We start from the raw sequence: 27,095 nt of genomic DNA on the forward strand, positions 1-27,095 counted from the left end.
GGACCACCAGACCAGCTGCTCCTCCTATCCGCAACCCATTCTGTGCTTCCTAATGTGATTTTCAGCAGTCAGAATATACTATGGCATAATGGCTGGTTGCATAACCATAAACCCTCCCCCAGATAAGACCTGGGTTCAGATACTATTTGAAATCGTTCAAATACTTTTGTGCGTTTGCTTAAGTCTGTTTGGAATGCCGGATTTGAACATTTTTCTACCGGTTTCATCCCCACAGCAAAGCTCTATGAAAGCTTATTCACAGCTAAAGTACTTCAAATTATATCAAATTGTATTTGAACCCAGGTCTGACCCAGATGTATCATATGATCTTGCGCAACTATGAGTCTATCTGAATATGACCCAGTATAACATTTTTTTTTAATATATTTTTTTGTGATATCCAATTGGTAGTTACAGTCTTGTAACATCGCTGCAACTCCCGTACTAACTCGGGAGAGGTAAAGGTCGATAGCCATGCTTCCTCCAAAACACGACCCCGCCAAGCATGAGCCAGTATGAAATTGTGATCTAGGATAGGACCAGGATGACAGTATATGTTAGCATAGATTAGGTTACCTATTAGTTGAATGTTGACCTGACAGATCAAAAACAAATGTATAAAAAGGACCAAATAGAGATTTTTATTATTTGATTCCTATACATGTCTGATGTTATAGAATGTGATCAAAACTATAGCCGATAGCTAGTTAAGTAATGGGATTGATTGACATCTACTTCCTTGTATTTTATTAAGGTTTCCAGTGAACAATTCACCATGGGTGAGTGGATATATCAACCAACCCTGATCTCATTGGCTGTACTGCTTGTCACTCTGTCCAATAGTGTCTATAGGGGTAAAATCCTGGTGTACCCATTGGACGGAAGCCACTGGGTCAACATGAGAGTCATCATGGAAGAGCTTCATTCCAAAGGCCATGACATCACAGTGGTGCAAGTGTCAAACCACTGGTACATTTAAAAAAAAAAAATTAAAAAAAACTATTTCACCTTTATTTAACCAGGTAAGCCAGTTGAGAACAAGTTCTCATTTACAACTGTGACCTGGCCAAGATAAAGCAAAGCAGTGCGACAAAAACAACACAGAGTTACACATGGAATAAACAAAACATACAGCCAATAACACAATAGAAAAAGCTATGTACAGTGTGTGCAAATGTTTTTTAATTTTTTTTATTTAACCTTTATTTAACCAGGAAGGGCTCATTGAGGTTAAAATCTCTTTTTCAAGAGCGCCCTAGCCAAGATAGGCAGCACCAAGTCATTACAAAAAAATTACAGACAGACAACATGAAAAACTACAAGTAATCTAGTAAAAACCATTGAATTCACAAGAGTATAAAACAGCAAATTAAAAACATTGACAGGTCAGGCAATCAGCCTCAAAATCCTTCATCAGTGATTTAAAAACACCAATCGGGACAAGTTCTTCCAGTTTAAAAGTATTTTGTAAGGTGTTCCAAGACGATGGCGCAGAGTACATAAAAGCCCTTTTACCAAATTCAGTTCGGACATTTGGAACAGTTAGCAGGATAAAGTCCAGCGAACGAAGAGAGTACCCACCACATTTCTGAACAATAAAAATGCACATATAAAAAGGTAGTAAACCCAAAATGGCTTTTTAAATAAAAGTATACCAGTGACTGAGCCTACGAGTGACTAGAGAAGGCCAGCCAACCCTGGTATACAAAGTGCAGTGGTGCGTAAGGGTTTTGCAGTTTAAAATAAAGCTCAAAGTGCCATGGTAAAGAGTGTCAATTGATCTCAAACACTGAGCGGAAGCATTCATATATAAAATATCCCCATAGTCTAGTAAAGGCATAAATGTAGCTGATACTAGCCTCCTTCTGGCTTCAAAAGAAAAACAGGCCTTATTCCTAAAATAAAATCCCAATTTCAGCTTCAATTTTTTTGTAAGTTGTTGAAAATGCAATTTTGAAAGAGAGGCCGTCATCAATTAAAATGACAAGATATTTAAATGTAGTAAGGTTGGGGAGGTAAGGCAATAAATAGGTCATATTGGCAAAATAATTACAATTTAGCATGAACACTGGAGTGATGGATGTGCAGATGATGATGTGCAAGTGGAGATACTGGGGTGCAAAAGAGCAAAAAAATAAATAACAATATGGGGATGAGGTAGTTGGGTGTGCCATTTACAGATGGGCTGTGTACAGGTATTGTACAATGATCTGTAAGCTGCTCTGACAGCTGATGCTTAAAGTTAGAGAGGGAGATATAAGTCTCCAGCTTCCGTCTCCAGCTTCCTTTGCAATTCATTCACGTCATAGGCAGCAGAGAACTGGAAGGAAAGGTGGCCAAAGTAAGTGTTGGCTTTGGGAATGACCAGTGAAATACATAAAGCAGAATTCCCCCCACTACACCTACATCACCATCCTTTAACACTGGTGCCTTCCATTAAAACATCTTTGGTGAAGTAAACATCCGAAAATCATGCTTCACTCAAGGACACTTGAAGTGTCCTTTTTCGGATTTCACAAGAACATGGCTGAAATGATTGCTCGGGTCCTTGAAGACAGCGAGTTGATCCATTCTCACCAGGATGGAAGTTTTACGGATCCTGGGATTGGTGGAGGGACGATCTTCCTCTGGTATACAGTGTCAGATGGACCATCCACGGTGAAGCTCATTTGGTCATCGCCCCGTCACCTCTGTCCTACATCACATTCACACCCACAGAGTTGACAGACAAGATGAAATTACCCCGGAGAGTCACCAACGTCATAGCTTACATTCTCGAGACTTAGGGCACACAGAAAGTATTCACCCCCCCCTTGACTTTTCCCATATTTTGTTGTGCTACAAAGTGGGATCAAAATGGATTTAATTGTAATTATTTTTACACAAAAACATTCTAACAACATTTGTAAATATATATCTTGATCAGATAAGTATTCAACCCACTAAGTAAAAACATGTTAGAATCACCTTTGGCAGCGATTACAGCTCTGAGTATTTCTGGGTAAGTCTCTAAGAGCTTTCCACACCTGGATTGTACAATATTTGCCCATAATTTTTTTTCAAAATTCTTCAAGCTCTGTCAAATTCGTTTTTGATCATAGCCAGACAACCATTTTTAGGTCTGTAACTGTAACTCAGCACTCAGGAAAATTCACTGTCTTCTTGGTAAACAACTCCAGTGTATATTTGGCCTTGTGTTGTGCTGAAAAGGTTATTTAATCTCCCAGCGTCATGTGGAAAGCAGACTGGACCAGGTTTTCCTCCAGGATTTTGCCTGTGCTTAGCTTCATTCCATAAATTTTTTATCCTGAAAAACTCCCCAGTCCTTAACAATTACAAACATACCCATCACGATGCAGCCACCACTATGCTTAGAAATATGGAGAGTGGTACTCAATAATGTGTTTAGATTTGCCCCAAACATAACCCTTTTGTATTCAGGACAAAAAGTAAATTGCTTTTCCACATTCTTTGCAGTTTTACTTTAGTGCCTTGTTGCAAACAGGATGCATGTTTTGGAATATTTTTATTCTGTACAGACGTACTTCTTTTCACTCTGTCAATTAGGTTAGTATTGTGGAGTGACTAAAATGTTGTTGATACATCCTCAGTTTTCTCCTATCGTTAAACTCTGTAACCATTTCAAAGTCACCATTGGCCTCATGGTGAAATCCCTGAGCAGTTTCCTTTGTCTCCGGCAACTGAGTTAGGAAGGGCACCTGTATCTTTGTAGTGACTGGGTGTATTGAGACATCATCCAAAGTGTAATTGGTAACTTCCATCATGCTCAAAGTGATATTCATTGTTTACCCATCTACCAATAGGTGCCCTTCTTTGTGAGGCACTGGAAAACCTCCCTGGTTTTTATGGTTGAATCTGTGTTTGAAATTCACTGATCGACTGAAGGACCTTACAATTATCTGTATGTGTTGGGTACAGATATGAAGTAGTTATTCAAAAATCAGGTTAAACACTATTATTGCATACAGAGTGAGTCCATGCAACTTATTTTGTGACTTGTTAAGCAAATGTTTACTCCTGAACTTATTTAGGCTTACCCAAGAATGTTTGTACCATGTTTTGTGCTGCTACCACGTTGTGTTGCTGCCATGTTGTTGTCATGTTGTGCTGCTACCATGTTGTGTTGCTACCATGTTGTTGTCATGTTGTGTTGCTACCATGCTGTGTTGTCATGTGTTGCTGCCTTGCTATGTTGTTGTCTTAGGTCTCTCTTTATGTAGTGTTGTGTTGTCTCTGTTGTCGTGATGTGTGTTTTGTCCTATATTTATGTTATTTTAAATTTTTAATCCCAGCCCCCATCCCGCAGGAGGCCTTTTGCCTTTTGGTAGGCCGTCAATGTAAACAAGAATTTGTTCTTAACTGACTTGCCAAGTTAAATAAAGGTTAAATAAATACATAAAAATAACAACGGGGTTGAATAGTTATTGACCCAAGACATTTCAACTTTTCATTAATTTGTAAAAAATGAAACACTTTGATATTATGGGGTATTGTGTGTAGGCCAGTGACAAACATCTCCAACAACAAAATGTAGAAAAAGTGAATGGGTGTGAATACTTTCTGAAGGCACTGTACTCCATGGCATTTATCACAGAACCTGGTACAAACCGGTTACAACGCCGCCTTCCAGAAAGCAGATTTCTGACTCATGCCGAATATGGGTGGGTTCCTCTTCCACAGGACCTGGAGGACTTTGGTCATGATTTATTTTATTTAACTAGGCAAGTCAGTTAAGAACAAATTCTTATTTTCAATGACGGCCTCGAAACAGTGGGTTAACTGCCTTGTTCAGGGTCAGAACGACAGATTTTTACCTTGTCAGCTCAGGGGATTTGATCTTGCAACCTTTTGTCGTCCTCCTTGTCGGCCTCATTCTCGCCTTCGACCCGCCCGACAACCTCTCCAAGGTTTAGGCGAGGGGAGCAGCTAAGATGGTTGACATCGTCACTATGGACAGAGAAGTGGTTGTCATGCAGAGGTTGCCTAGACTGCACAGAGGCCAAGCCATTAAACCACTCTACAAGGCAGTGTTTCCAAATCGACTTTGTTAAGAGACATAAAGGAGGTCGTCACCTGAGGACAAACTCCCATAAAATGTCCTGGATTGTGTCCCCACTTCAGCTGATATGAAAGCGACTCTGCTGATGTGGGTGTTGCTCGTAACCCCGGCTTGCCTGGCAGACGTAAGATGGGTTTTGCGTTTTGTAGGATTAAAGTGAAGTGATTAAGTCATGTTTTGAGATATGAATATATTCATTGATCAATCAGCAAATGATCAATACCATTCATATTTTATCCATAAAATGAATATTTTATCAATATCAAAATATATATTTTTGTATATAATGCGTCATTCTCAATTTTCTTGAACATATGGATTCAAAAAAAATTATAATGCGGTATACTCGAGAGACAGACAGTGACATAGAGGAGGGAAAATGTCATGATGACCTCATTCGTCGTATCAATCATGATTGGCCGACATTCTGTCACTGTAAATGGAAAGTTATCTTCTGCTGCGAGGATCGTTGAAACCCTATGGCTGCTTCAGAAGTAATGGGCCCACTTTTACCCGGAGGGTGGAAAGCTTCCTCTTCCTTTGTAAGTTACTTTGTTATCATGTTTTTAGAATAGTACGTAGCCTGGTCCCAGATCTGTTTGTGTTGTCTTGACAACTTATGTGGGTCTTTAATAGTTGGAAAGACAAGCACAGATCTGGGATCAGGTCGGATGCGTTTACTACTCCCGATGTTTCTATTAATATTTGAACCCTAACAATTCTATCCTTACTGGGGCAGGTTGATAACAAACTGCCCCTGTCGACAAAAGGCAGGATGCAGTGTCTATCACTCCAGACATTAGTCCCTGGACTGAGACAATCAGAAACTGAGTAACGACCAACTGAGCTTCAAACTGACCTTTGACTCCCACAGCACCGGGTCAGTTCCATGCCAGATATTCTGTGCTGGGACCAATGATAACCTGCTAAATTGTCATAATCCATTGAACACAGGGACTAACTCACGCACAAGTAAAATGGCCTTTGTTACTTTGTACCCTTGTCCTGGTCTTAGAATGTCCACAATGTAACCAAAGCTCAAAACAAGAGGTGACACATTAGACAGCCCAGTAACCAGGGTTGGGGTTAAAACTGGGAGTCGATATTTATGTCCACAGCTCCTGCTGGGTCTCAGAAATTGTGCCAGATGTCGTGTGTGAGTCCATCTGCTGTTGGGCAAAGAGAGGTACAGACGTCACCTAATTGAATAAACACATCATTTGTACCGATGTTTGTAAAAGCTCCTATTTGATTGTTGAGTATAAATTATAGCTGGGCTATTTGATGTCAACGCAACCTGACCAAATCTATCCAAAAAAATTAGGAAAAAATGATTTTATTAGTCGATATAACTACCTTACATACAAACGTGACCATACCTTAACACATTTTAATATTTACAAAAATTGGGACACATTTTGACACCTACAGAGAACATTTCTAAAGCGCAGATAGACCTACAAAAATACCCCCCCCCCCCCCCATTGCTACGATAAAAAACTGTTCATCAGAAAAGTATCATTTCCAAACGTATAACATTCATGTACAGTTTGCAGGAAAGGTAAAAGTCACTGGACCCTGAAGAAGGCTACAGGCCAAAACATGTTGGTTTTTAACAAGAACAAGCATTTCTATCGCCAAGAGTTGGCGAATTTCCTCCTCTCCTCCAGTTTGCACCTCTGTTCATGCACCTTGGTTGGAGAGGGAGGTACCGGCAGTGTTCACTTCCCTTTAGAAGTTGCTGGAGAAACAAGGTCTTGCTGTCTTGAGGCATTTGTAGAGAAAACATTATGAATTCTCTTCCCCTTAGCTTCAAAAAACAGGTTTTGGCTTAACGATGTTGTTCGAAGTCATGTCATCTCATACATCTCGTAAGTGTTGTTGACTTCCTGCAGTTCCTCTTCCTGCTGGCAGCTCTCTCTGATCACGTACACTATGAGTCCCACACAGATGAATATCAACAGAGCAATACCAATAACCTAGAAGGAGAAGAAGACTTCATTAGAAGAAAATACATCTTGTGGATGTAGTGGACATGAGTCGGTCAGGGGGCCTCCTGAGTGGCGTAGCGGTCTAAGGCACTGCATCTCTGCTAGAGGCGTCACTACAGACCCTGGTTCAGCGGTCTAAAGGCACTGCATCTCTGCTAGAGGCGTCACTACAGACCCTGGTTCAGCGGTCTAAAGGCACTGCATCTCAGTGCAAGAGGCGTCACTACAGACCCTGGTTCAGCGGTCTAAAGGCACTGCATCTCTGCTAGAGGCGTCACTACAGACCCTGGTTCAGCGGTCTAAAGGCACTGCATCTCAGTACTAGAGGCGTCACTACAGACCCTGGTTCAGCGGTCTAAAGGCACTGCATCTCAGTGCTAGAGGCGTCACTACAGACCCTGGTTCAGCGGTCTAAAGGCACTGCATCTCAGTGCTAGAGGCGTCACTACAGACCCTGGTTCAGCGGTCTAAAGGCACTGCATCTCAGTGCTAGAGGCGTCACTACAGACCCTGGTTCAGCGGTCTAAAGGCACTGCATCTCAGTGCTAGAGGTGTCACTACAGACACCCTGGTTTGAATCCAGGCTGTATCACAACTAGCCGTGATTGGGAGTCCCATAGGGTGGTGCACAATTGTCCCAGCGTTGCCAGGGTAGGCCGTCATTGTAAATATGAATTCGTTTTTTACTGACTTGCCTAGTTAATTTTATTTTATTTTTATGGTCACGTGAGGAGGTAACTCTGCCTGCGAACTTCAAAACCAGTGTCTGCCCAGTGCCCAATAGTGAATTTCCTATTGGTCTAAGACGTTGGTTGCTCCCGTGGGAGACCTGGGTTTGTATCCCGTGTGCTACTTGGAAAACAGAACTGTGTTTTCTTGCTTACAAGTCAACCCCCCCAGGAAAACCAAGACACACATACAGATGGGATGAAAGCACAGGGTCAACCGCAGTGCTTCAACCCTGGAGCAATGCCTAAGTGCATTGCTCATGGGCACAATGTCAGGAAACAATATGTAGGAAATGTTTCCCGTTGGACCCGGGAATCGAACCGGCGAGCCTCCAGTTGTCTGGCCCACCTCTATGCTACCTATCACCCCACATGTACGAGGGTCAAGGAAGAATATGCCTGTTCAGTATAGACACACATTACAACAACAAAAAATATCTATTCATCATGAACACATTTTTTTTTAATAGTTTTATGATATACTTTACTTTTCTTAATGGCACAGACACCAACAATAAAAATCAGGGGCCGGTTTACCAGACCCAGATTAAGCATAGTCCTGGACTAAAAATCCTTGTCATTGAAACATTTCCATTGATAGTGTGTTTTAGTCCAGGACAAGGCATAATCTTCATCCGGGAAACTGATCCCAGTGTGTTTTCCTCACCTGAGACTCCACAAATAATTCCTGAGAGTGCACCATGAGATCCTGCAGCGTGCCGTCGTCATGCGGCGGCTCACACCACTTCTGAGGAGCCGCCTTGTCAACAATCACAAACCTGCCGTTCCAGTCTGTTAGCGCGCACGCAAAGTACTGTCCATCCAGGAAGAGCAGGATCAGCCAGACGATGGGCGGAACCAGGCTGGAGATGGACACTGTCCTGGGGCAGCCGCTCAGGTCGTACCTGCAGTCCTGGATGATTAGCATCAGCATGAAGGCCATGATAGCTGGAATGACGAAGAAGGCGGAAGAAAACAGCCCGTTCCATTTGGGGTCGCACGGACACTCGAACTCCAGCTCAACCAGCTTCTCCAAGCCCATCAGGATGAAGCCGAAAGCCACGTTGGAGACCAAGGGGCTGTTGCCGAATTCACTCTTCAGTCGGGAGAGCCATTGTTGCCTCCTTTCCATACTAGATGACACTACATAAAGTGTGAACAGAGACTGAGAAGTCTGAGAGAGGAGAGCGGTGGTAGAATATGCAGACATGCAGGAGCTCCAGTGATGCATGATGGTTAACACTGGTTTTGTGGGAAGGCTTTGCCCTCGAGGCACAGAATACACATTTCTGGTCTCGTTGGTTGACATCAAAGGAAGGCGTAGCCGCTGTGTCTGGGTTTATACAACCCATTGGCCCTGTGGGGCTGACAGACATGGTGTCCAGGGAGATGAACCCTCCCCTCAGACCCCGAGAGAGGGTGGGTGCTATAGAGTGGAGGGAAAGTTTATGTCACGGGAATGTGATGTCTCTACAGGTTTAGGATCTTAATTTGCCCAGTTTCTCACAGCAGGAAACTAATCCTGCAGCAATAGGACATTTTTATTATTGTGTGGATTATAATTAATGGATATTTTTGTATCGGTTGATACATTTTTAGTTAGGGCAAATTAAGTCTGACATTTTTAAGTGGAAGCCTTTTTAAACCTTGAATACAATCCACGTTTGCATTTCCTGCTGAGCACGACATCTCCTGCAACAACAAGGTGATCAAATTAAGATTCTACACCTGTATATTGTATGCAGATGTGAATCTGGAATGTTCTATGCATATGGTATTATACATGTTGAGGGTTGACATTTAAATATGTAATATATATTGTGGAGGGACGCATACAGTGCTTAGTAAAAGTCTACACACCCCTTGCACAGTCTTCACATTTTGCCGCCTTAAAAGAAAATCTAAACATTTTATAAAATTAGATTTATTTCCTACCGATGTGCACAACCTATTCCACATTTCTAAAGTGAAGGAAAAATTTGAAATAATTTTCCAAGTGAATTAAAAATGAAAAACAAAAGCACCTTTGGCAGCCATTACAGCTGTGAATCATTGTGAATTAGATTCTACCAACTTTGCACAACTCTTGGCCACATTTATTCATTGTGTTTGTCAAAATTGCTCAGCTCAAGCTCAGTAAATTTGGTTGGGAGTCATTGATGAACAGCAATATTCAAACCTTTGCAAAAACGCAGTTAAGTAACACGGTAAATTAAAATTATATATTTTTATTTTTAAATAGTACTAAAAAAAGATTCAAACTACAGGGTTGGGTCAAATCCAATAAAACAGAATACAAAGTGAAATCCTCTATATTTTCAAGTATTTTGGTGGCAGCATCATGTTATCTTGCAATATTGTGGTGGCTGCATCATGTTATGGGTATGCTTGTCACCGGCAGGGACTTGGGAGTGTGTCAGGATCAAAATAAATATGAAAGGAGCAAAGCCCAGGTAAAATGGCAGAGTTTCCTCTAAGTCTTCTGAATACCTATCTCTGAGTTAGAGTTGTGTTTGTAAGTGGTACAATAACAAAAATTCTAATGCCAAAAACACTGTGTAGTGGGTTGTACAGTAGGTTATGTAGTGGGTTTTATATTAGGTTATGTAGTGGGTTATGTAGTAGGTTGTGTAGTAGGTTATGTAGTGGATTATGTAGTAGGTTACGTAGTGGGTTGTGTAGTGGGTTATGTAGTGGGTTTTATAGTGGGTTGTGTAATGGGTTGTGCAGTAGCTTGTGTAGTGGGTTGTATAGTAAGTTATGTAGTGGGTTTTATAGTAGGTTGTGTAGTGGGTTGTACAGTAGCTTGTGTAGTGGGTTGTACAATAGTTTGTGTAGTGGGTTGTATAGTAAGATATGTAGTGGGTTGTATAGTAGGTTATGTAGTGGGTTTTATAGTAGGTTGTGTAGTAGGTTATGTAGTGGGTTTTATAGTAGGTTGTGTAGTGGGTTTTATAGTAGGTTATGTAGTGGGTTTTATAGTAGGTTATGTAGTGGGTTTTATAGTAGGTTATGTAGTGGGTTTTATAGTAGGTTATGTAGTGGGTTTTATAGTAGGTTGTGTAGTGGGTTTTATAGTAGGTTATGTAGTGGGTTTTATAGTAGGTTGTGTAGTGGGTTGTGTAGTAAGTTATGTAGTGGGTTTTATAGTAGGTTGTGTAGTGGGTTGTGTAGTAGGTTGTGTAGTGGGTTTTATAGTAGGTTATGTAGTGGGTTGTGTGTAGTGGGTTGTATAGTAAGTTATGTAGTAGGTTATGTAGTGGGTTATGTAGTGAGCTGTGTAGTAGGTTGTGTAGTGGGTTATGTAGTAGGTTATGTAGTAGGTTATGTAGTGGGTTATGTAGTGGGCTGTGTAGTAGGTTGTGTAGTGGGTTATGTATTAGGTTGTGTAGTAGGTTATGTAGTGGGTTTTATAGTAGGTTGTGTAGTGGGTTTTATAGTAGGTTGTGTAGTAGGTTATGTAGTGGGTTGTGTAGTGAGTTGTGTGTAGTGGGTTGTATAGTAAGTTATGTAGTGGGTTGTGTGTAGTGGGTTATATAGTAAGTTATGTAGTGGGTTGTGTGTAGTGTTGTGTAGTGAGTTGTGTAGATCGGTAGGGGGAAGAAACGAAAGTATTTGAGATGTAATTTTAAGGACTGTGCAAAGGGTGTGTACTTTTACTCGCAACAGTAAAGTGCCATAAGACATGATGTGTATCTTATTGATCTAAAACGTTATTCAAGGAACGCTATCTGAAAAGATGCTTTAAATGTTAAAAAAGAAGACAAATGTCATTTAAAGGAAACTCTATAGTAGACCACAGCCATATCGAAATGTTATATATTTAATACAATGTGTATACATTAGTAATTACCATAACATTAAAATAAGTTTTTATTAGATCCATAAAAAATATATATATCTGGACAAGTATATACAGTAGTATTGTATATATTATGGATCCCCATTAGCTGCCGCCAAGGCAGACCATAACATACCAAGGCAGACCACAACATACCAAGGCAGACCACAACATACCAAGGCAGACCACAACATACCAAGGCAGACCATAACATACCAAGGCAGACCACAACATACCAAGGCAGACCATAACATACCAAGGCAGACCACAACATACCAAGGCAGACCACAACATACCAAGGCAGACCATAACATACCAAGGCAGACCACAACATACCAAGGCAGACCATAACATACCAAGGCAGACCACAACATACCAAGGCAGACCATAACATACCAAGGCAGACCACAACATACCAAGGCAGACCATAACATACCAAGGCAGACCATAACATACCAAGGCAGACCATAACATACCAAGGCAGACCACAACATACCAAGGCAGACCATAACATACCAAGGCAGACCATAACATACCAAGGCAGACCATAACATACCAAGGCAGACCATAACATACCAAGGCAGACCATAACATACCAAGGCAGACCACAACATACCAAGGCAGACCATAACATACCAAGGCAGACCACAACATACCAAGGCAGACCATAACATACCAAGGCAGACCACAACATACCAAGGCAGACCATAACATACCAAGGCAGACCATAACATACCAAGGCAGACCATAACATACCAAGGCAGACCACAACATACCAAGGCAGCAGCTACTCTTTCTACTCTTTGTTGTGTTGTGTTTATCACTGATTGTCTAATATAGCATCCATGATTTGTTTCATTGTCTATTTTGTCTATATGTAAAAATAAAATAAAATAAATAAGAAATGACTAGTTGATTTGGTAGATCTATTTCCGTAGTATTTTTGCAATGCTACTCGTTGCGATAAACGTCAGATTCAAATGAGAACAAGTGGGGTTTTTTTGTGTTTAAAAAAACTAAACATTAGAAGTATTATTTATCATACACTGTCAATAGGGCGGCAGGTAGCGTAGTGGTTAGAGTGTAGAGGTGGCAGGTAGCCTAGTGGTTAGAAGGTAGAGGTGGCAGGTAGCCTAGTGGTTAGAGTGTAGAGGTGGCAGGGTAGCCTAGTGGTTAGAGTGTAGAGGTGGCAGGGTAGCCTAGTGGTTAGAGTGTAGAGGTGGCAGGTAGCCTAGTGGTTAGAGTGTAGAGGTGGCAGGTAGCCTAGTGGTTAGAGTGTAGAGGTGGCAGGTAGCCTAGTGGTTAGAGTGTGGAGGTGGCAGGTAGCCTAGTGGTTAGAGTGTAGGGGTGGCAGGTAGCGTAGTGGTTAGAGTGTAGAGGTGGCAGGTAGCCTAGTGGTCCATACATTTTCCCTGACACCCAAAAGTACTCGTTACAATTTGACAGGAAAATGGTCCAATGGTCACGCACTTTGTCAAGAGAACATCTCTGGTCGTCCCTAGTCCCTCTTATCTGGCAGACTCACTAAACACAAATGCTTTTGTTTGTAAATGAATGGCTGAGTGTTGGAGTGTGCTCCTGGCTTTTAAATTTTTACTCAAGTTTAATACTTGAGACTTTTTTTTCTCTCCACCACTGATCTACAGTATCTGTACATTAGGTGGCAGCAGAACTGCACTGTTCTAGGAACGCTCGGACAACATTCAGACTACAAATTGGTTCGTTCTTTTTGCTGGTTTACCTGAAATATGGGGTAGCAATGAATCGATTCATGCTTGTACTGTATACATATGAACCACATTTGTGTTGAAAGTTTTCTGTCATTGCCTTTCAACTTTACCTTTGTATGAGCTTGCAATTAATTGTAGGCCTAATTCTTTCAGGGATGGTCAAAAAGCAATGGAAGGTGTCATGTAAAGTTAACATGAAGGGTTTACAGTAGGCCTAGTGTTTATCATTTAGCCTAGGAGAGAGAAATGTTTTGGTCATTCAGACACAAGATAAGATCGATCATTTCCAGAATGATTGCCACCATGTACTAATGCTGTTGACAGTGAAATTGGATTAAAAGTCCCAGTAAAGCCTGACTGCAAACTGAGGTCAGGGCTTAGCCAGGTGTCTGTGTGTCCGTTTCAGACTGTGGTGGGGTCATCTTGACAAGTCAATCGTTCAAATAGGCAATTTATAACGGGTTGTAGTCTTAACATCTGGAACATAACAAGTCACAATTGCCTTATTTTTTAAAAAGTTCATCCAAGTGTTTCTTGCGCTGATTTCGAGAACCTCTGTCCAACTTTCATCACTCAAACTCTCCAGTCGCATTTAGTTATGCACACGCCAAAGGGGATTTATTTACAATTATAAACTGGGTGGTTTGAGCCCTGAATGCTGATTGGCTAACAGCCGTATACCACGGGTATGACAAAACATTTTTACTGCTCTAATTACGTTTATAATAGCAATAAGCCACCTCGGGGGTTTGTGATATATGGCCAATATACAAGGGCTGTGTTCAGGTGTAACAGTACAAATTTAGACCGTCCCCTCGCCCATAGCCGGGCGCGAACTAGGGACCTTCTGCACACATCAACAGTCACCCTCGAAGCATCGTTACCCATCGCTCCACAAAAGCCGCGGCCCTTGCAGAGCAAGGGGAACTACTACTTCAAGGTCTCAGAGCAAGTGACGTCACTGATTGAAACGCTATTTAGCGCCCACGCTAACTAAGCTAGCCGTTTCACATCCGTTACACAGGCACTCTAACAGCCCTTTGCCAAGGTATATTGGCCATTTACCACACCTCCTCGGGCCTCGTTATTTAATCATAGCAGTCAAACGAGTTAAATCGACATCCATTAATGGAAAATTATCTGGCGAGTGTAGTTTATTCAAATTAGTTTAGTTAGTTAGTTATTGGATAAATGTGGCAACTCCCTCTTGCTGCGAAAACCCCCCATATTGGGACAGTTTTCAGGCCTTGTGGGTGGGTTTTGAGTGGTTAGTCTAGACATTTTTGAACTGGCAAACCTGCCGGCATAACATGAGCAGTTAGCACCGACCGAGCTGTGAAACACAGCTTCAGCTTGATCACCAAATGAATTGGGAAATAAATGAAACCCTCACCAGCTAGCTAACAATCTATTTTAGTTTCACTGTCCGATCATTCAAAAAAGGGGGCAAACGAATTTTTTTTTTACCTTTCCACAAACGGTCTGGTAATGACTAATGCATGGCCAGTGTGTTAGCATGCTAGCCAGCCAGCTTGCTAGAGTTGCTATTCTTCTAAATGCGGTGGTCACTGGATAAACTAACTATGAGTTGGAACATATTTAGCTGAAAACGAACTGGAAACTAGTTGTTGTTGCCCATGGTGGAATAATAACTAGCTAACCCGATGGCTCCGGAAGCCTACAGTATGTCCCCTGGCATGTCGAGCTAGTTGAGTTTCATAAGAAAATGCCCGATATGAATCAAACACCGTAGCATGCCCTCCTCGGCGGGATTGTCAGATTCGTATTTCAATTGTTACTAACAAATAACTGATTGAAGTTGGTGGTTACTACTGGTTTCAGATCCAAGGCGAGAGAAATTGTCCGCCATGTTGTATGTTTTGGTAAGGGCTCAGAGTGACTTCATGCACTCAAGAAGGCTCAACCAATCATCCGACGGGTTCTATGTCAAGACTCATGGATATTCATGAGTTTCCCCCTTCCTTCCTTCCTTAGCACAAACCATGATTAAATTGTTCCACCTGGGATCTCTCTACCCCCCTATTTCAGTTGAAATGTAAGATGGTAAGGGTTATTGTTAAGGCTAGGGTAAGAGCAGGGGTTAAGGTTAGGCACTGACCATTTTATCACTGCGCACCAGGCACTGCACAGGTGGCGTCAGCACCCTTCTGGTGAGCGAGCGCGCCGCTGTTTTTGCGTGACCTGATTGGAGAATTAGACGGGGCCGCTCTCTTCCATCAGCTCGGTATCTACCCGGTAACCCGGTCCACTCACACAATCATTCAGACCACCCCACCCCACCCAATTTCCCCGCTACCGGCATCTACAATCGTCCACCCGAGTCGATGCTAGCTGGAAAAAGAAGAGCAGAAATTATGTCGGTCTCGGTGGCGTTCATTGGAGTGCTGATGCTTCATTTGGTCTCCTCACAGAACGGTAAGAATGTGAAGTGCACGCCTGCCTGCCTGCGGATTGATAGAAATACCGGGACATCATGGCTTCATGCGGGTTTTTGACTGGAGACACAATGATTAAGCTTTAAAATCATATCGTTGCTCAGGATTGTAATTTTGTGCGTCAAATCATTGCAGTGAATATTGACTTATATTATCCACATGATTTTCAGTGCATAGTAGAAAATAGAACCCTCTTATATATTTTATTTAATTATTTATGTTCATACCCAGTCAATGCAGTGAATAGAATGACAGAATAAAGGATTTAAATGTAATGAAATTAGAACGGAATAATATCTCCCATGCGAGATATTTGACCGTTATAAACGGTCAAATAAACCATATCTTTGATGGTTTCCGTTATTAATATAAACACTACTACTTTAAAATTAAACATCCAGATAAACATTTAGACTAGTTAATCTGTATCCACAAAATACATTTTGTAGTTTGTACGTTAAATCTTTATGACTGTTAAATCGTCATTAGAATGTGAAGGGGACTTGAACGTGATCGGAGGGGCCGTTGGTTGGTTTATAACAAGGACAAATACGTACAGAAGGTTAAAGGAGAGGGGCAGGATTCAGAAATCATCATGCACAGTAAAGTAAGCTGTGATATCATCGACCATCCATAGTCTATGTCCTACCAGCCCCCCCCCCCCAAACAAAACAAAACGTTCTCCCTCCTTGTCATTTCAAATAACAAGTAGGCTACATTAATAGTACATTCACCTGCGACTGGTCAGGTCATGGTACATCACTAGTGGCAGTTGGTGCTGTTTAAGATGAGGGAGGACAATCATTTTTTAATGAGCATGGCCTTGTTTCTATTAAAGCATATCGGATGACTGCTATTCACATTCCATTCACCCAGTTCAATGTAACATGGATAGGTTTGGCCTAATACATGATACTGTTCCCTATACCCATCATGGGGGGGGGGTTAGCCAGCTAGCCATAGCCAGCTAGCTAACATATCATCCCTCTGTTCACTGGAACTCCTAAATGTGCACACACTTGCGCGTTCACCTTTTGTTGTCTGTTTAGGGAAGCTTACAGTTTATCCTACCATTTCTACCTATCCGTGTGCCAGTTATGATTATTTTTACATGTCAATTTTTGTGGAACAGTTTCATTTAAATAATAACGTTTTTGGGTTTCTCAAAATCATTGTCGTGTGGTTAATACTTAGAATCTGAAGTAAAATGATGAAAATATTACAATTTAAAATGAACTACGGTGAGAGCACTAGCCTCTGTCATACAGACAGATTGATACTCTGTGATCCATTGGCGGCTAAAGACACGAGAGCATAGAATTCAGATATAGCCTATAGGCTAATGAAGCAGGAGACCTATAATTCCCATAGAACTCAGAGATAGCCTATAGGCCAATGAAGCAGGAGACCTATAATTCCCATAGAATTCAGAGATAGCCTATAGGCCAATGAGGCAGGAGACCTATAATTCCCATAGAATTCAGAGATAGCCTATAGGCCAATGAAGCAGGAGACCTATAATTCCCATAGAATTCAGAGATAGCCTATAGGCCAATGAGGCAGGAGACCTATAATTCCCATAGAATTCAGAGATAGCCTATAGGCCAATGAAGCAGGAGACCTATAATTCCCATAGAATTCAGAGATAGCCTATAGGCCAATGAGGCAGGATACCTATAATTCCCATAGAATTCAGATATAGCCTATAGGCCAATGAGGCAGGAGACTTATAATTCCCATAGAATTCAGAGATAGCCTATAGGCCAATGAGGCAGTAGACCTATAATTCCCATAGAATTCAGAGATAGCCTATAGGCCAATGAGGCAGGAGACCTATAATTCCCATATCATTCAGAGATAGCCTATTGGCCAATGAGGCAGGAGACCTACAATTCCCATATCATTCAGAGATAGCCTATAGGCCAATGAGGCAGGAGACCTACAATTCCCATATCATTCAGAGATAGCCTATAGGCCAATGAGGCAGTAGACCTATAATTCCCATAGAATTCAGAGATAGCCTATAGGCCAATGAGGCAGGATACCTATAATTCCCATAGAATTCAGATATAGCCTATAGGCCAATGAGGCAGTAGACCTATAATTCCCATAGAATTCAGAGATAGCCTATAGGCCAATGAGGCAGTAGACCTATAATTCCCATAGAATTCAGAGATAGCCTATAGGCCAATGAGGCAGAAGACCTATAATTCCCATATAATTCAGAGATAGCCTATAGGCCAATGAGGCAGGAGACCTATAATTCCCATAGAATTCAGAGATAGCCTATAGGCCAATGTGGCAGGAGACCTATAATTCCCATAGAATTCAGATATAGCCTATAGGCCAATGAGGCAGGAGACCTATAATTCCCATATAATTCAGAGATAGCCTATAGGCCAATGAGGCAGTAGACCTATAATTCCCATAGAATTCAGAGATAGCCTATAGGCCAATGAAGCAGTAGACCTATAATTCCCATAGAATTCAGAGATAGCCTATAGGCCAATGAGGCAGGAGACCTATAATTCCCATAGAACTCAGAGATAGCCTATAGGCCAATGAGGCAGGAGACCTATAATTCCCATATAACTCAGAGATAGCCTATAGGCCAATGAAGCAGGAGACCTATAATTTCCATCATCAACTAAGATACCATATTAGCCTAAAACTGAGAAATAAAAACAGTAGAAAACAGTTATTTCAATCAAATTAATCTCTTTTCTCTGTCTGTCTGCCTCCCTTTAAAAAAAAATCTGTCTTGACTTGAGCTATTGTTAGTGAAGTTCAACATTGTATTAAATCATCACAGGGTCTGCCTGGAAACGGTCGCTAAAACTTGCAACATTGTAGCAACTAGCCTATTCCAGGCCCTAAAAGGTTCCTGTGCCAGTGAGCTCGGGACAGAAAGATGTTTCCACTGGGTATATGGGATCATGATATTTTGCTCTTTCACACTGAGGCTTAGTGATTTTTTGAGGCCGGGAGTGTTGGAAAGATAATATATATTTTTAAATACTGAGAAATTATCATTCGCAATGGAGTTTTACAAAACCAGACTTTGTTGACTTGTGTGAGGCGATGAAAAAACAAGTGGTGTACGTGGGGAGTTAAGAGTTAAACGGAAAAAAAGATGTTGACAAAATGGGCACTTTCCTACATATTTATGCATTCTGGAGACACACCATACCCCCCCCCCCCCCCCCCCCCCCTGTTCTTGATGCAACATTTTAAAATATTCTTAAAACACATTTATCTTCACACATATTTTTGACGCTTTTCTCCGACAGCTGCAACTCAAATCAGCTAGACGTGTTCCCACGCTCACTGCCCAAATTGCCGGCTTCCCAAAACACACTTTGATTTTAAACAATCCACAGCGATTGTTTTGTTTGTTTGTTAAAGAAGCTAATGATCCTCATTAAGTCATGCTCCCTCGTGAAGTATTTCAATAAACTTTTTTGGGGCAGGAATGATTTATATAATTTTGGCGAAACATCAATATACTTTAGAGTAATTCAGCATTCAACAACTTTCCTTTCTAATTCACTAGAGGCTGAAACCAGAGATCTGTATATAATGATGAGATATTCATCTCTTCACCCTAAAAATCTGCATTCCAAAGGCAGGGAGGCAGGTGAAAAGCTTAGGTCTGCTTATTATTCCCATAGAAAAGTACTGGTTTTACACTGGACAGATTTTGGCGAGAGTGAGACCTCTCGCTTCACCTCTTCCTCTTTGCTGAAACTACCGTGCATTCAGCAAGTATTCAGACCCCTTGACTTTTTCCAGTCAGAGTAGCTCCACCAGTCCATTTTGCTGCATGTGTCTATTTATAGACTTGAGATGCAGCAGGACAGCACTGGGACAGGTGCCCCCCCCCGCACTATGGCTTTATTAATGTCGTCCCCTATCCTTGAAAAGAAGAGTGGATTGGTTAACTCTTCACAGAGAGAGAGAGATGCACAACAAGGCACTGTGGAATGGAATTGATTTCATTCTCAATGGAGTCGTACTTTACTCTGAAATAGCCCACCCACTGCAGGTAAATCCAGTCCCTATAGAGCTGAGTTGAGATGTGTTTCACCTGTCCTAAGTCTTTAGATAAAAGGTTTAGAATGGAACACTACAGCCTAGTGGGATGGAAGCTTCTATTCTGTTCTGTTGATACATTTAGAATGGAACACTACAGCCTAGTGGGATGGAAGCTTCTATTCTGTTCTGTTGATACAATTAGAATGGAACACTACAGCCTAGTGGGATGGAAGCTTCTATTCTGTTCTGTTGATACATTTAGAATGGAACACTACAGCCTAGTGAGATGGAAGCTTCTATTCTGTTCTGTTGATACATTTAGAATGGAACACTACAGCCTAGTGGGATGGAAGCTTCTATTCTGTTCTGTTGATACATTTAGAATGGAACACTACAGCCTAGTGAGATGGAAGCTTCTATTCTGTTCTGTTGATACATTTAGAATGGAACACTACAGCCTAGTGGGATGGAAGCTTCTATTCTGTTCTGTTGATACATTTAGAATGGAACACTACAGCCTAGTGGGATGGAAGCTTCTATTCTGTTCTGTTGATACATTTAGAATGGAACACTACAGCCTAGTGAGATGGAAGCTTCTATTCTGTTCTGTTGATACATTTAGAATGGAACACTACAGCCTAGTGGGATGGAAGCTTCTATTCTGTTCTGTTGATACATTTAGAATGGAACACTACAGCCTAGTGGGATGGAAGCTTCTATTCTGTTCTGTTGATACATTTAGAATGGAACACTACAGCCTAGTGGGACGGCAGCTTCTATTCTATTCTGTTCTATTCCGTTCTGTTTATACTTTTAGAAGGGACCACTTTAGCCTACTGGAACCTAGTGACGTGGAAGCTTCCACAGTAGGCCTATTTTATCATACCTGCTAGTTATTGAATGATTCAGCAAGCTGGCTCATAATCCCATTGTTCAGATTCAATGGAACTGTATTTGTACGTGATACAGAGACGTGTTGTTCTCACAAGGCAAGATCCTGTTACTGTGTATCAGTTACTGTTGAAGCCATATCTTTCCCTGAATGCCTCCGGAGTTGTGCAATGGTCTGAGGTGCTGCATCTCCCTGCTAGAGGCGTCACTACAGACCCTGGTTCCATTCCAGGCTGTATCACAACCGGCCGTGATTGGGAGGAACCATAGGGCGGTGCACAATTGGCCCAGCGTTGTCCGGGCTTGGCCGGTGTAGGCCGTCATTGTAAATACAAATTTGGTTTTAACATCTGTCTGTCTAGAGGCAGGCCAAACACACCTGTCTGTCTAGAGGCAGTCTAAACACACCTGTCTGTCTAGAGGCAGGCCAAACACACCTGTCTGTCTAGAGGCAGGCTAAACACACCTGTCTGTCTAGAGGCAGGCTAAACACACCTGTCTGTCTAGAGGCAGGCTAAACACACCTGTCTGTCTAGAGGCAGGCTAAACACACCTGTCTGTCTAGAGGCAGGCTAAACACACCTGTCTGTCTAGAGGCAGGCTAAACACTCCTGTCTGTCTAGAGGCAGGCTAAACACACCTGTCTGTCTAGAGGCAGGCTAAACACACCTGTCTGTCTAGAGGCAGGCTAAACACACCTGTCTGTCTAGAGGCAGGCTAAACACACCTGTCTGTCTAGAGGCAGGCCAAACACACATGTCTGTCTAGAGGCAGGCCAAACACACATGTCTGTCTAGAGGCAGGCTAAACACACCTGTCTGTCTAGAGGCAGGCTAAACACACCTGTCTGTCTAGAGGCAGGCTAAACACACCTGTCTGTCTAGAGGCAGGCTAAACACACCTGTCTGTCTAGAGGCAGGCTAAACACACCTGTCTGTCTAGAGGCAGGCTAAACACACCTGTCTGTCTAGAGGCAGGCTAAACACACCTGTCTGTCTAGAGGCAGGCTAAACACTCCTGTCTGTCTAGAGGCAGGCTAAACACACCTGTCTGTCTAGAGGCAGGCTAAACACACCTGTCTGTCTAGAGGCAGGCTAAACACACCTGTCTGTCTAGAGGCAGGCTAAACACACCTGTCTGTCTAGAGGCAGGCCAAACACACATGTCTGTCTAGAGGCAGGTCAAACACACATGTCTGTCTAGAGGCAGGCTAAACACACCTGTCTGTCTAGAGGCAGGCCAAACACACCTGTCTGTCTAGAGGCAGGCTAAACACACCTGTCTGTCTAGAGGCAGGCCAAACACACATGTCTGTCTAGAGGCAGGCCAAACACACCTGTCTGTCTAGAGGCAGGCCAAACACACCTGTCTGTCTAGAGGCAGGCTAAACACACCTGTCTGTCTAGAGGCAGGCCAAACACACCTGTCTGTCTAGAGGCAGGCTAAACACACCTGTCTGTCTAGAGGCAGGCTAAACACACCTGTCTGTCTAGAGGCAGGCTAAACACACCTGTCTGTCTAGAGGCAGGCTAAACACACCTGTCTGTCTAGAGGCAGGCTAAACACACCTGTCTGTCTAGAGGCAGGCTAAACACACCTGTCTGTCTAGAGGCAGGCTAAACACACCTGTCTGTCTAGAGGCAGGCTAAACACACCTGTCTGTCTAGAGGCAGGCTAAACACACATGTCTGTCTAGAGGCAGGCTAAACACACCTGTCTGTCTAGAGGCAGGCTAAACACACCTGTCTGTCTAGAGGCAGGCTAAACACACCTGTCTGTCTAGAGGCAGGCTAAACACTCCTGTCTGTCTAGAGGCAGGCTAAACACACCTGTCTGTCTAGAGGCAGGCTAAACACACCTGTCTGTCTAGAGGCAGGCTAAACACACCTGTCTGTCTAGAGGCAGGCTAAACACACCTGTCTGTCTAGAGGCAGGCCAAACACACATGTCTGTCTAGAGGCAGGCTAAACACACCTGTCTGTCTAGAGGCAGGCCAAACACACCTGTCTGTCTAGAGGCAGGCCAAACACACCTGTCTGTCTAGAGGCAGGCCAAACACATCTGTCTGTCTAGAGGCAGGCCAAACACACCTGTCTGTCTAGAGGCAGGCTAAACACACCTGTTTGTCTAGAGGCAGGCTAAACACGCTAAGTACATCTATGTTCTGTTCTCGTCATCCCTCCATAGTTACAGGTACAGCTCTGCTCTGTTCTTGTCATCCCTCCATAGTTACAGGTACATCTCTGTTCTGTTCTCCTCGTCATCCCTCCTTCGTTACAGGTACATCTCTGTTCTGTTCTCCTCGTCATCCCTCCTTCGTTACAGGTACATCTCTGCTCTGTTCTCCTCGTCATCCCTCCTTAGTTACAGGTACATCTCTGTTCTGTTCTCCTCGTCATCCCTCCTTAGTTACAGGTACATCTCTGTTCTGTTCTCCTCGTCATCCCTCCTTAGTTACAGGTACAGCTCTGCTCTGTTCTCCTCGTCATCCCTCCTTAGTTACAGGTACAGCTCTGTTCTGTTCTCCTTGTCATCCGTCCTTAGTTACAGGTACAGCTCTGCTCTGTTCTCCTCGTCATCCCTCCTTAGTTACAGGTACATCTCTGTTCTGTTCTCCTCGTCATCCCTCCTTAGTTACAGGTACATCTCTGTTCTGTTCTCCTCATCATCCCTCCTTAGTTACAGGTACATCTCTGTTCTGTTCTCCTCGTCATCCCTCCTTAGTTACAGGTACATCTCTGTTCTGTTCTCCTTGTCATCCCTCCTTAGTTACAGGTACATCTCTGTTCTGTTCTCCTCGTCATCCCTCCTTAGTTACAGGTACATCTCTGTTCTGTTCTCCTCGTCATCCCTCCTTAGTTACAGGTACATCTCTGTTCTGTTCTCCTCATCCCTCCTTAGTTACAGGTACAGCTCTGCTCTGTTCTCCTCGTCATCCCTCCTTAGTTACAGGTACATCTCTGTTCTGTTCTCCTCATCATCCCTCCTTAGTTACAGGTACAGCTCTGTTCTGTTCTCCTCGTCATCCCTCCTTAGTTACAGGTACATCTCTGTTCTGTTCTCCTCGTCATCCCTCCTTAGTTACAGGTACATCTCTGTTCTGTTCTCCTTGTCATCCCTCCTTAGTTACAGGTACATCTCTGTTCTGTTCTCCTCGTCATCCCTCCTTAGTTACAGGTACATCTCTGTTCTGTTCTCCTCGTCATCCCTCCTTAGTTACAGGTACATCTCTGTTCTGTTCTCCTCATCCCTCCTTAGTTACAGGTACAGCTCTGCTCTGTTCTCCTCGTCATCCCTCCTTAGTTACAGGTACATCTCTGTTCTGTTCTCCTCGTCATCCCTCCTTAGTTACAGGTACATCTCTGCTCTGTTCTCCTCGTCATCCCTCCTTAGTTACAGGTACAGCTCTGTTCTGTTCTCCTCGTCATCCCTCCTTAGTTACAGGTACATCTCTGTTCTGTTCTCCTCATCATCCCTCCTTAGTTACAGGTACATCTCTGTTCTGTTCTCCTCGTCATCCCTCCTTAGTTACAGGTACATCTCTGTTCTGTTCTCCTTGTCATCCCTCCTTAGTTACAGGTACATCTCTGTTCTGTTCTCCTCGTCATCCCTCCTTAGTTACAGGTACATCTCTGTTCTGTTCTCCTCGTCATCCCTCCTTAGTTACAGGTACATCTCTGTTCTGTTCTCCTCATCCCTCCTTAGTTACAGGTACAGCTCTGCTCTGTTCTCCTCGTCATCCCTCCTTAGTTACAGGTACATCTCTGTTCTGTTCTCCTCATCATCCCTCCTTAGTTACAGGTACAGCTCTGTTCTGTTCTCCTCGTCATCCCTCCTTAGTTACAGGTACATCTCTGTTCTGTTCTCCTCGTCATCCCTCCTTAGTTACAGGTACATCTCTGTTCTGTTCTCCTTGTCATCCCTCCTTAGTTACAGGTACATCTCTGTTCTGTTCTCCTCGTCATCCCTCCTTAGTTACAGGTACATCTCTGTTCTGTTCTCCTCGTCATCCCTCCTTAGTTACAGGTACATCTCTGTTCTGTTCTCCTCATCCCTCCTTAGTTACAGGTACAGCTCTGCTCTGTTCTCCTCGTCATCCCTCCTTAGTTACAGGTACATCTCTGTTCTGTTCTCCTCGTCATCCCTCCTTAGTTACAGGTACATCTCTGCTCTGTTCTCCTCGTCATCCCTCCTTAGTTACAGGTACAGCTCTGCTCTGTTCTCCTCGTCATCCCTCCTTAGTTACAGGTACATCTCTGTTCTGTTCTCCCCGTCATCCCTCCTTAGTTACAGGTACATCTCTGTTCTGTTCTCCTTTTCATCCCTCCTTAGTTACAGGTACAGCTCTGCTCTGTTCTCCTCGTCATCCCTCCTTAGTTACAGGTACATCTCTGCTCTGTTCTCCCCGTCATCCCTCCTTAGTTACAGGTACATCTCTGTTCTGTTCTCCCCGTCATCCCTCCTTAGTTACAGGTACATCTCTGCTCTGTTCTCCTCGTCATCCCTCCTTAGTTACAGGTACAGCTCTGTTCTGTTCTCCTCGTCATCCCTCCTTAGTTACAGGTACAGCTCTGTTCTGTTCTCCTCGTCATCCCTCCTTAGTTACAGGTACAGCTCTGTTCTGTTCTCCTCGTCATCCCTCCTTAGTTACAGGTACATCTCTGTTCTGTTCTCCTTGTCATCCCTCCTTAGTTACAGGTACAGCTCTGCTCTGTTCTCCTCATCATTTCTCCTTAGTTACAGGTACATCTCTGTTCTGTTCTCCTCGTCATCCCTCCTTAGTTACAGGTACATCTCTGCTCTGTTCTCCTCGTCATCCCTCCTTAGTTACAGGTACATCTCTGTTCTGTTCTCCTCGTCATCCCTCCTTAGTTACAGGTACATCTCTGTTCTGTTCTCCTCGTCATCCCTCCTTAGTTACAGGTACATCTCTGTTCTGTTCTCCTCGTCATCCCTCCTTAGTTACAGGTACATCTCTGTTCTGTTCTCCTCATCATTTCTCCTTAGTTACAGGTACATCTCAGTTCTGTTCTCCTCGTCATCCCTCCTTAGTTACAGGTACAGCTCTGCTCTGTTCTCCCCGTCATCCCTCCTTAGTTACAGGTACATCTCTGCTCTGTTCTCCTTTTCATCCCTCCTTAGTTACAGGTACAGCTCTGCTCTGTTCTCCTCGTCATCCCTCCTTAGTTACAGGTACATCTCTGCTCTGTTCTCCCCGTCATCCCTCCTTAGTTACAGGTACATCTCTGTTCTGTTCTCCTCGTCATCCCTCCTTAGTTACAGGTACATCTCTGTTCTGTTCTCCTTGTCATCCCTCCTTAGTTACAGGTACATCTCTGTTCTGTTCTCCTCGTCATCCCTCCTTAGTTACAGGTACATCTCTGTTCTGTTCTCCTCGTCATCCCTCCTTAGTTACAGGTACATCTCTGTTCTGTTCTCCTCATCCCTTCTTAGTTACAGGTACAGCTCTGCTCTGTTCTCCTCGTCATCCCTCCTTAGTTACAGGTACATCTCTGTTCTGTTCTCCTCATCATCCCTCCTTAGTTACAGGTACATCTCTGTTCTGTTCTCCTCGTCATCCCTCCTTAGTTACAGGTACATCACTGTTCTGTTCTCCTCATCATTTCTCCTTAGTTACAGGTACATCTCTGTTCTGTTCTCCCCTTCATCCCTCCTTAGTTACAGGTACAGCTCTGTTCTGTTCTCCTCATCCCTCCTTAGTTACAGGTACAGCTCTGCTCTGTTCTCCTCGTCATCCCTCCTTAGTTACAGGTACATCTCTGTTCTGTTCTCCTCGTCATCCCTCCTTAGTTACAGGTACATCTCTGTTCTGTTCTCCTCGTCATCCCTCCTTAGTTACAGGTACATCTCTGTTCTGTTCTCCTCGTCATCCCTCCTTAGTTACAGGTACATCTCTGCTCTGTTCTCCTCGTCATCCCTCCTTAGTTACAGGTACAGCTCTGCTCTGTTCTCCTCGTCATCCCTCCTTAGTTACAGGTACATCTCTGTTCTGTTCTCCCCGTCATCCCTCCTTAGTTACAGGTACATCTCTGTTCTGTTCTCCTTTTCATCCCTCCTTAGTTACAGGTACAGCTCTGCTCTGTTCTCCTCGTCATCCCTCCTTAGTTACAGGTACATCTCTGCTCTGTTCTCCCCGTCATCCCTCCTTAGTTACAGGTACATCTCTGTTCTGTTCTCCCCGTCATCCCTCCTTAGTTACAGGTACATCTCTGCTCTGTTCTCCTCGTCATCCCTCCTTAGTTACAGGTACAGCTCTGTTCTGTTCTCCTCGTCATCCCTCCTTAGTTACAGGTACAGCTCTGTTCTGTTCTCCTCGTCATCC

General features: G+C 43.2%; 2 protein-coding genes and 1 pseudogene across 3 annotated transcripts in view; 2 read left to right on the forward strand and 1 right to left on the reverse strand.

The window, feature by feature from the left end:
- Positions 1-775: 775 nt before the first annotated feature.
- Positions 776-2,786, forward strand: LOC149983690 (UDP-glucuronosyltransferase 2A2-like; annotated as a pseudogene).
- A 3,793-nt stretch (positions 2,787-6,579) lies between these two features.
- On the reverse strand, positions 6,580-9,137 carry LOC118945790 (uncharacterized). The gene is made up of 2 exons (XM_036968921.2): positions 8,467-9,137; positions 6,580-7,059 (listed from the first exon to the last, which is right to left on the reverse strand). Exons 1-2 carry the CDS (start codon positions 9,106-9,108, stop codon positions 6,931-6,933), a joined length of 771 nt encoding a protein of 256 aa, XP_036824816.2. The 5' UTR covers positions 9,109-9,137; the 3' UTR covers positions 6,580-6,930.
- A 6,226-nt stretch (positions 9,138-15,363) lies between these two features.
- LOC110521231 (neuroplastin) overlaps positions 15,364-27,095 on the forward strand; it is a 59,738-nt gene continuing 48,006 nt past the window's right edge. For both annotated transcript variants that reach the window (XM_036968919.2, XM_036968920.2), the window contains exon 1: positions 15,364-15,806. In XM_036968919.2, coding sequence (XP_036824814.1) covers positions 15,716-15,806 — 91 coding nt within the window. In that variant the 5' untranslated portion in view covers positions 15,364-15,715. The remainder of the gene's footprint in view (positions 15,807-27,095) is intronic.

Source organism: Oncorhynchus mykiss, chromosome 4, assembly GCF_057628025.1.
Source record: "Oncorhynchus mykiss isolate SJ-2025 chromosome 4, ASM5762802v1, whole genome shotgun sequence".
Lineage (NCBI taxonomy): Eukaryota > Metazoa > Chordata > Actinopteri > Salmoniformes > Salmonidae > Oncorhynchus > Oncorhynchus mykiss.

Coding starts and splice junctions, on each gene's coding strand:
- LOC118945790 (XM_036968921.2), bottom strand. CDS start 9,108: ATGTCAACCAACGAGACCAGAAATGTGTATTCTGTGCCTCGAGGGCAA. Junction 7,060..8,466: donor AATTATTTGTGGAGTCTCAG/GTGAGGAAAACA, acceptor TTCTCCTTCTAG/GTTATTGGTATTGCTCTGTT.